This window comes from Lepeophtheirus salmonis, chromosome 7 (genome assembly GCF_016086655.4).
Source record: "Lepeophtheirus salmonis chromosome 7, UVic_Lsal_1.4, whole genome shotgun sequence".
Taxonomy (NCBI): domain Eukaryota; kingdom Metazoa; phylum Arthropoda; class Copepoda; order Siphonostomatoida; family Caligidae; genus Lepeophtheirus; species Lepeophtheirus salmonis.
Window position 1 is genome coordinate 12,708,676 of NC_052137.2, and position 10,808 is coordinate 12,719,483.

The window sequence follows — 10,808 nt, forward strand, 5'->3', positions numbered from 1 at the left end:
TGGATTTTTTTTTAAAGAAAATCAAAAAAAAAAAAAAAAAAATTTTAATGTCAAAAATTAAGTTCACAAAAAATTAAATTAAAAAAAAAAAAAAAATTAACAAATTAAAATTGAAATATTAAATTTTTTTGGAAAAAAATTCAAAAATTCCTAGCTGTTCATAAAAAATTTAATTAATTTTAAGAAAAGTTTAAATTTTTTGCTCAAAAATTCACAAACTAAATTTATTGGAAAAAAATATTAAATTTCTTGAACAAAAAAAAATCAAAAATTAAATTTATTTGAAAAAAATATTAAATTCTTTGGACAAAAATTCACAAATTAAGTTTATTGAAAAAAATATTCAAAAAAAAAAAATGAAACATTAAATTTTTTGGAGAAAAATTTCAAAAATTCCATAGAAAATAAAATTTTATTGAATTTTTTTTTGCTAAACGAAATTCAGTTTTTTTTTTTTTGTAAAAAGAAAAAAAAATCCTTAATTTGGGGGAGCCCACCCCCTGCGGACGCCCCTGATCATTGACATGAAGGAGTATCCAATGCAGTTGTAAAGTTTTTTTATATATTCTTACTGCTATTTGACGGAGTTTCATCAAGATTTATTGGCAATTTTTTTATCTAATGTAATAAAAATATCAATTTTAAGCCTCCAAGATGGCAATTTATAACTTCTGTGAAAACACTCTATACTTAGTATGTAAATAAATACAAATTGCCCCCATCCCTTTAGTACAAATTTAAAACTCCGCCCATTCTCTATCCTACAAAAATTGTAGAAATGATTAAAACGTTCAAAACTAAAACTTTTGAGAATAAAAAAAGTCATTTATCAATTATAATAATCAGCGTTTCAATTAGTACAACTAAGAATATCATATATCGAAACCTGAAACCTACTTTCTGTTATTGTTGTTATGGATGACGATAGATAATTTTACAATATAATATTTTGAAAATTCATTCTTAATATGTTTCGTATGGAGACACAAATTTTATGATTTATGTAGATGGCTTTGAGTAAAAACTAATTCGATGTTTAACCAAGTCATGTTTTGGAATTTAAAGATTTTGGGAACAATTTTTTCGAAGAATCATCATGTGTTGACTCACATCTGACATGGTATCATTATTAATATGAGATTTACCATAAAACATAAAAATTGTAATATATCTACGTGTACGTATGTATGAATTATACAGTTACTCAAGTTTATTTGAAGGAGATAGAATTTAGTAGCAACTAGTAATGCATTTCCACCTTGAAATGACCTACAGTTTATTGCATAGTATAGAATGTCAAAATTCATTGTGGCAAACACGATTGCCAATTGAATGAAGGAATGAACATTGATAGTAATATTTCCTTGAAACGGTCTTTAAAATGGCACCTGTTGTTGAAAGGAATATTGGGAAGAGTGAGTGGGGAAGAGGGTCGGTTGTAGTGAGTGGCAGAGACGGCTGAGCACCTGGAAAGGTTAATGAAGAATTCCACAGGTAGTTATAGCAGCAGCGTCTATTAAAAACATGAGAAAAGGGAAAGAAGGAAGAAAGGTGGGTAAAGGTAGAAGGAAGGAAGAAGAGGGAGTGAGAGAGGTAGAAAAGGAGAAGGAAAAGGAGCCAAGATTGAAGATTCAAGATCAGGATTGATTCCAAGACTACGGAAATGAGAGTGATCTAAGTCCTCATCATGTTTTCGAAAAAGAAGAAAAAAACGGAGATTTCTGCTCCCTCCAACTTCCAGCACCGAGTCCACACGGGTTTCGACAACAATTCCAATAAATTTGTGGGACTTCCCAAGCAATGGGCGTCTCTGGTGGGAGACAACAATCCGGGATCCTTGAACCGCCCCACTCCCATTGTGGACCCTCATAGTATAACGCCCACGGATGAGGAAGCCAAGAAGGCCCTGAGTGGAGGGAGTAGCGTGAAGGGAAGCATCGTGCGCTCCAATTCCCTGCGTTCTTGCTCTCCTCCGCGGCTTGTTCGTGGGACAGGCCCTTCGTCCAACCTCCCGTCCGTGCCTGAGAATCGGCAACCTGGGGTGCCGCGCTATCCCCCTCCACCCATGGGCAGCTCGAGTGGCTCCGAGTCTTCCAGCTCTGAGCGAGCTGTCCTCAAACACTTGAATAACAACTATCCTCGCGTCATGAACACGCCAGTTCCGGACTCTGGGGATTTGGGTTATGATCCCGCAGCTGTGAGAGCCAATAATTTAAGTCGAGCGGAAGCGCTTGCACATCAGCAGCGAGATGAGTTGCATCATCCTCATCTACGTCGTGGACCTCAAAACTCTCCCAATTCCATTTCCTCGAGTGAAATGCATCCTCCGGTTCGAGGGACTGTCTTAGCGGAGACGCCTTCTCCGGTCTATCATCCTTCTCCTCTACACATGGAGACCTATCAGAATCATCAACCTCCTCCTCCACCACCTCCAGTACCTCGAGTCGCTCCACGTCCCCCAACCCATGCTAGACCTTCGCCACCTATCTTAAACGGGAGACCTACTCCCTCCCCTCCACCTCCTCCTCCAGTACCTATTCCTGCTTCATCTTCTGGTTCCTCAACGCATTCCTCCTCAGTTCCTCCTCCGTCCTCTTCTGGTTCCACAGTTGGGCCTCCCGTAATGGTAGCTACAACTCCTTCACTATCTCACGAACAATTTAGGGCGGCTCTACAAATGGTTGTATCCCCTGGAGACCCTCGAAATGCGTTTGAGTATGTCATGAAGATAGGACAAGGGTCTACTGGAATTGTCTGCATTGCTGTTGAAAAAAATACCAAAGAAAGAGTGGCAATCAAAAAAATGGACTTACGTAAACAGCAAAGAAGAGAACTATTGTTTAATGAGGTGAGAGGGTCTATAATTTTTAATAGATTTCATTTTATTTTACTGTAATTTATATGTAGGTTGTCATTATGCGCGATTATCATCATCCTAATATCGTACAGATGCACGACAGTTTTTTAGTGAATGATGAGCTTTGGGTCGTCATGGAATTTTTAGAAGGAGGTGCTCTCACTGACATAGTAACACATGCTAGGTAAATTCTTTCTAATTGTTATGTCACATTCAATCAACTAAAGGATATACATTTTTATTTTAGCATGGACGAAGATCAAATTGCAACTGTATGCAAGCAATGTCTAAAAGCTTTAGCCTATCTTCATTCTCAAGGTGTTATTCACAGAGATATCAAGTCGGATTCTATCCTTTTAGGAGCCGATGGAAATGTAAATATTCTCCTCTTTAATCATTTTTATTTTATTACGTTAATTGTATGTGATCTTGTAGGTTAAGCTATCTGACTTCGGATTCTGTGCTCAAGTCTCTCCTGAGCTACCAAAGCGAAAATCCTTAGTTGGAACTCCTTACTGGATGAGTCCAGAAATTATTTCAAGATTACCGTACGGACCTGAAGTTGATATTTGGTCTCTTGGTATGGACTTTGATATACTAAATCTTCTCTTTTCATAATAGTAATTAATCATGTTTTATATCTTAAATTAGGTATTATGGTGATGGAAATGGTTGATGGTGAACCTCCTTTTTTTAATGAGCCTCCTTTACAAGCAATGAGGCGTATTCGTGATAGGCCTCCACCGAAATTAAGAAACCAGTCAAAAGTAATTATGCTTTGGTTTCATTATTTGTACAAATATTATTATCTTTTCTCATTTTTATTTTAGGTATCTCCAAGGCTTCTTGGATTTTTAGATAAAATGCTCGTGCGGGATCCGGCACAGAGAGCAACAGCAGCTGAATTACTCCATCATCCGTTTCTTAGACAAGCAGGGCCTCCGTCACTTCTAGTTCCCTTGATAAGACAGTTCCGAGACTCTCAATCGAATTTATACAACATGTACAAGAATCAATATAGTTGATTAAATTATTATCTCATTTTCTATATTCAACACTGTCACAAACTTACAGCTTCCGTCCCTAAACTTTAAAAACGTATTATTTCTTTACTCCGTACCAACATCTATCCTCAGTCTCTTGATCAATTGTCTCAAGTGCATATAATTTGATTCAATATCGTGCCTTAACTCTAATGCTACGTTGTTTTTCAATTTATAGCTTTTGATTGCGGTTTCTTCCATTTAATTTATTTCATTTTTTGATTTTTGTTTCAAAATTGTAATATCAAACAATTAATTCAAATTTTCAGCCAGCAAGTGAAGAAATATTTTTGGACTTTTTGGATGTCGATACATAAGTATATTTTTCATATTATGGTCAAAATGCAATGTACAAATGAATAAAAATTATTTATTGGAAAAAATAAATATATTGAGGAAATGTTCTTAGTTTAAGCAAAAAAATTATGGGTCTGAATCTTCATCTTCGGATGAATTTACGAGAGAGAACTTTTCAGAGGCGTTAATGTCCTGAAGCAGCCTTTCAAAGTGTTTCCTCTTCATCCTCTTTCGAGATTTACACAAACAATACATACATATAATGCCAAGGAGTGCTATAGTTGATGATATGCCTACGACAAGACCCAAGAGTATCCAATCCCATCGATGAGGATTTGAGTACTTATCCTAAAAATGGTTAAGAAAGTCATTATAAAAAAAGTAGGTGCATATCTTCACAAGTCTCACCCAGTATTTTTTGTACCATTCATTTTTGTCACTATCTTCTTCACCGGTTGTATATTCATTGGTGGTTTGGTTCCCTTTCTGAATTGGAGTAGTATGAAGCTTAATATGATGTTTAGTGGTAGTTGTAGTTGTAGTAGAAGTGTCTGTTCTTGATTTATTTATAGGTGAATTGGTGGACTTAATTATAGGAGCCAAGGTTGTGCTTAATTTATTTGTTACAATCACACTACTTGTTGCATTCAATTGCAAACTTCTTGTAATTTGATTCGTCACGTTTAGGGTTGACAAGGTTATATCTGTATGACTGTTGTTATTGTTTGAATAATAGTTGTAGGAGGCATAGCCTAATACCCCGGCTCCAGATAAAATGATGACTAATAAAACTATACGGCACTTCATTAGAGTACTTCGTTTGCGTGGTGGTTTACTTATGCCCCCAAGGGTTCTTGATAGTTCAATTCTATCTTTCTCCACATTTTGATCTTTTTTGGTAAGGTCTTCCTCATCATCATCGTCCTCAAGCTCCACTTTTTGATAGTGGAAAACATTATTAGCTACACCCGTCATACTAATGAATTTATCACAACTGAGAGGTTCTTTTTAAAAAAGACGTGAGGGCCTTCACTACACAAATTGTGAGAGTAAAATAAGGAGTTGGAGCTTTTACAGGTGTTTCATCGAGAGAGGATAAAATATGTATTCCATCTGCTTCATGAGAGGGGACAACTTTTGTCTACAAAAGTGTAAAGGCAGTGAGATCTATCTATGGATATTGTATATGCATATAGCAATATGGATCAAATGTGAGTTACAAATAGTCAATAAGGGTATTATGAATATTTTAGCATGATAAGACTCATTTCTTTGAAAAATATATATAGGAATCACAACAGATAAAAACTAATCAATTAATTATTAGAAATGAGCATGATGGTCATATGAAAAAAACAAAAAAAAGTGTAAACTTCAACAGTTGGAACAAATGTATCCCATGATAGGAGAAACTAAAAAAACTCACAGTTTCTATTATCTTTTTTGCACATATGTAACTATCAATATATCGTTAAATGTACACCATATATTACTGCGTCATTGCCATAAATAGCATACCCGACATATAAAGTAATTTCGTAACATATCACTGATTAGGGATTTATAAATATGTCGTTGTACACATATCCAATCAATAAATTGGGCTAATTACTAACGTCCCCTTTATTATTATATATATATATACCTATCTACTTAGGTAATTTAAATTGCATTTGTAGGTATATATGTATATACACAACTGTTTATATTTTGATACCGTTTAAATAAAGTATAAATTCATTAGAAGTTCGGGATTTATACCTATACCTAAATAGTTTTTTTTTATAATGTAAAATACTTATTATGGACTTACTGGAGCAAAAGTGTTACTAGTGACATTTTGTAATTCTTTGTTTTAATATATGAAAGAGTGTTTTTATATGTCATATTTGACATACTTTTAATGTTTTTCAAGTATTATCAACTTTTAAACAGTTCCATTTCCAAAACTAATATGCAACAAGATTCTTTGTTACACTTTTGCTCCAGTGTTTGTGATCAGAGTATTATAATAATTCACATTTGAATAGCAGTTCAACACAGTGAAGTGTTACAACATGGAAGACAGTACTGGTACCAGTTCTAGAATATTATTTGATTAAGAGGATATGCCTACGTTGGGTATGTACTTTTATTAGTATGATCTATGTAGGGGATTCTGATAGATCCAATAGGTTGTACAGATAATTAGTGTTTTAGAGATTCTCAAGTCTCTCATGTCTTTGTAGAATTGAATGAAACTGTTTTTCGACTATACCGCTATTTAATATATCCGGAGTTCAGTAAATATTTACTGCTTTCGCTCAGGAATAATTGAATTAAGCTATAATTAAAATTTGATGATGACTTGAGGCACCTATCAAACCCATGGGCAATGAGAGGATTCTTGTTGCGGTTATTTTAATACTCAACTGCTCGTTGCTTTATTAATCTTTATAAAAGGATATTTTTCTGTCATTTATGTTTTAAAATGATTTCAAGTAAACTTGTTATTGAAACAAATTGGATTGATATTGCCAAACCATAATCTTACATCCAACATACCCAATAACATACATTGTAAATAAATATCATGAAATATATATTTCCCATTTATTTTGTTTCGCAAATAACTCAACAGGGAGATCTAGCTCACAAAACGACACAGATGATGATCCAGATTATGAAGAAGATTCCGCTAGAGAATGCTCGTCCTCTAAATCTGATGCTACACAAGTTAAAACGCCAATAGCAACATCAACGCCTATTCAACCAACAGTTCCTGGTAATACTAACACTAATACATATGAAAACCAATCCAAAAGTTTGACGATAAAGAGGATTCGAAGTACATGGAAGAAAAACCTAAAGTCAGCTGATTACAATAAATGTAGAGTTAAAAAGAATGGCAGGAACTGACGAGATGCCTCAAGTCAGGATGCTCTTGTAAGTATAAAGAATATATAAATATTTCTGATACTGAGGGACAGGAAATCTTTCAAACGTACTGGAGCCTCGGCAAGACTTTGAGAGGATAAAATTTCATAGTTGGGGATACAAAGAGAGTAAAGAAAAAACTCTGCCAACAAAATTCTATACTAGGTGATCCAATACTTTAACTTTTTTTTAAACTGCACTTGTTCAATGGGTTGATGTTTGCAAGAAGTTATTTCTGAGCACCTTGGAAATTTATGAAAAAACTATTCAACTATTCTAAAAAAGTTGTAAGGGTATCATTGAAACTGTCTAATCTAATAAAAATTAAATATATAACAGGGTAGAATGGGAACATTCTTGTAATAATTTAGTTATGATATTGTTTCAATGTCTTACTAAGCCTATAAAAATCATATTGCTGAGTCGTACAGTAAAAAAAATATTATCTTAGATTCTTAGGAATTTGTAAAGTTAGAAACTCATTCTAAGAGGTTATACGTAGAGTTAACATATTCGGAAGGAAATAAAGAGGGCGAGGAGAAGGCGAAAGCGATACATCTGGTACTATTTACTCTTTTTGTAATAATCGCAAAAAGGGCTTTAAATCTTTCATTTAAAGCAAAACTATCTTTCATATGACGCACTTAGTGTAAAGGATTTGAAGTAAATTTAATGGTTTATCTTGTTTTAATACACAGATATAGCTCCCACCTTGTGTTATATTCCTCTTTTGCAGATGATTTAGAAAAAAAAAGAGACAGGGACAAAAAATTATCTCTAGTCAGAGAATATTTACTACAAAATGAATTACTAACTCACTAAAAATTTTTTTATAAAATAGTCTTTGTAGACTAGAAAGCTTAGTTTCTAAAAGGCAATAATTCTTCATCCCAAAATTCTAGTTTGTAAAAAACAGTTTGGGCTGTTTAGTTCTACTTATTATTGTACTAGTGGAAGTACCAGGCATTGTTCGGAGTTATTAGGTGCCGACGAGCAGACAAAATTGGTATTATTAATATAGAATAAAACTTCACAACAAATTTACTCTCCCTTACGTACGAGCGAACTCACACACAGCTATTTAATACTTAGATGACTTCTCTACAAGAATGAAAGAATATTCATAACATCTTGAGAAAATACAAAACATTATTCAGAATGCCAACAACAAAAACAACAAATACTAAGGATTTACAAACCTAAATACAAGGTTATTTAATTTTTTTTTCCTAAAAGTTCAAAAAACTAAGCGGACACTCTGAGCCTACTTCGGATTTGTGGGGAGCCGGGTCCCGTCGTTCACTTCAAAAAGCCAGATCACAGAGTCGTTAGGTTCGTGAACGACACATCACAAATATGTACACCCTTTTTCTTTTTTTGACAGGCATACATACAAACTTTGCATTATTAATATGTATTAGTGTATTTTTTCCTCAATTTAATATTGGAAATTCAAATAATCCAAATTTATATTTTCTTATGACTTTATATTCCTAATTGAACATTATGATATAATAGCTCCCACTCTCATTAATTAGTAGTTTTTTTAGGTGCTTATTTAATATACTCATTAGGGTGACAATAAAATCAATTTTTGGAAAAGTAAATGGCTTAGGTTAAAACAATATAAAATAAAATATATTTTATAACTATTTCAAAAAAAAAAATATATGTTTAAAATATCGTCAACTGATTTTTATTACTTTAGGCTATTGGAGCCCAACTAGTAGACATGTAAATTTAATAATTTACAGTTCGTTAAATTCATATTAAATTCAACAAAAAAAATTAAATTTTTAGTAACCACGACCTTAGTGACCTTGTTATGACCTATTCAGGGAAAGTGACTTTTTTAAATTCAATTTAACACATAACACCAGCAATAAAAATCTAGGACATCATAGTCGAATATGGATCCTACAAAAAGTATATAATTTAGATACATTTTTGTTCTTTTTTCTTGATGCAATATCAACAAGAATGATTTAGTTCAAAATATTTCATTTTTTTAGTAAATGTATTTTCAAATATGTGTATTTATATTTTCATTTAATATCCTAGATAAAAATAATTTTTAATTTCTTATTGTAAGATTTAAAAAAATGTTAATGACTTTTGGTAATATTTTCTTGTTGGTGTTGGGTAGATCTTTCGATAGTCTCCACACTCAGAAGCATCCCCAAGAAGTATAATTAAGAGTTAAAATAATGTCTCTTGAAAATATATTTTTTTAAGATTATCTTTTGCAAATTCAATAGTACTATCTCGCATGCCTACCAAAAGACTGGTCACCTTTTCATCTTCAGTACAAGGTTTATTGTTAGTTTTATTGATTGATGACAAATTAGAAAAAAGGAACATCTAATGACGATGTGGTACCCATATACTCTTGGAAAACAGTTCCAATAACTAATTCCATTATATGGTGTCTACAAGCAAATGGTAGAATTTTTTGCCTAGTCATTTTTCAAGTAGAACACAAGTTCCATTATTTTTGCTGGTATTTGAACTGTTAGTGTCAAAACACATTATGTACTTTGATTAAGTGTCCAATATCCCATTCTTTAATTGCTTTAAATACAGCAATGGCTTGTTTTTCTCTTGTCCCAGATGTAAGTTTTTCCACCGATAATAGCTTAGAAATTGTTTTTCCTTAAACTAATACAGGTACTCGATCAATTTTTTCGGTTCTATTTAGATTTGGAATCATTTTTCTCCCTAAGAGTGTGTCTTCTTGCAATACGTAGAAGTAATAAGATAATTGATACATCATGAAGAAAAAAAAATAACACAAATGATATATTTTTTGTAAGTACCATCTTCGACTATGATGACCTAGATTTTTATTGGTGGTTCTGTGTGTTAAAATTGAATTAATAAGGTCACTAAGGTTATGGTTACTAAAAATTCAATTTTTTTTCGTTTAATTTAATGTGAATTAAAGGTAACTGCAAATTTTCATGTTTATCAGTACACTAATTGGGTTGCAATAGGCTAAATAAATAATTAAATTACATGATAACCTAAATTTCAATCAATTTCAATCGACGTTATTTTGAACATATATATGTATTTTTTTTTTCAATATACAAAATATATTTTATTTTAAATTTAGTAAGCTCAATTTATTGTTTTTACAAAAAAAAGCTTTAATTTGAGGTATTTGGATGGTATTTAAGCAAATACTAAATTTTTTCTTTAAAGTTGTAAATTTTCAAAACTTAAGGGGCTACCTCTAAATATTTTTCAAAACTGTTCAAACTTTTTTTAACTGTTTTTATCTTATTACAATTAGGAACCTTTTTAACCTAAGCCATTTACTTTAAAAAAAAAATGATTAATACTTAGAAAACTAATCCTTATAGGTAGGTTATTCATGTTTTTCAAGACACTTATTTCTATTTAAAAAAAAAAGAAGTTGAATAAAAAGTATTTCGGAATAGCCTCGCTATACCCTAATTTTGTATGCTTAAGATTCATTCTTGAATACAAAATTAAAAAAACGATTCCTTTTTCTAAGAATTGAGTCATTCCTTTTGAAATATAAACAAGTTTTATATGAAATTAATGGATATTTCATTTAGAAGAACATAAATCTATTTTCAAATTTATTCCTTTATATTTTTCTTTCTCAGAAATTTTCAATTGAATTCTAGATTATACCATTCAACTTTCAAATAATCGTTGTTATCCTA

At 32.1% G+C, this 10,808-nt stretch overlaps 2 protein-coding genes across 2 annotated transcripts; one reads left to right on the forward strand and one right to left on the reverse strand.

The window, feature by feature from the left end:
• The first annotated feature begins 1,382 nt into the window (after positions 1–1,382).
• mbt (serine/threonine-protein kinase PAK mbt) lies at positions 1,383–4,300 on the forward strand. The gene is made up of 6 exons (XM_040716187.2): positions 1,383–2,848; positions 2,908–3,041; positions 3,105–3,231; positions 3,293–3,437; positions 3,509–3,624; positions 3,688–4,300. Exons 1-6 carry the CDS (start codon positions 1,688–1,690, stop codon positions 3,880–3,882), a joined length of 1,878 nt encoding a protein of 625 aa, XP_040572121.1. The 5' UTR covers positions 1,383–1,687; the 3' UTR covers positions 3,883–4,300.
• On the reverse strand, positions 4,197–5,656 carry LOC121121300 (uncharacterized). The gene is made up of 2 exons (XM_040716188.2): positions 4,606–5,656; positions 4,197–4,545 (listed from the first exon to the last, which is right to left on the reverse strand). The coding sequence occupies exons 1-2, from the start codon at positions 5,170–5,172 to the stop codon at positions 4,324–4,326; spliced, it is 789 nt and encodes a 262-aa protein (XP_040572122.1). The 5' UTR covers positions 5,173–5,656; the 3' UTR covers positions 4,197–4,323.
• Positions 5,657–10,808: the final 5,152 nt, after the last annotated feature.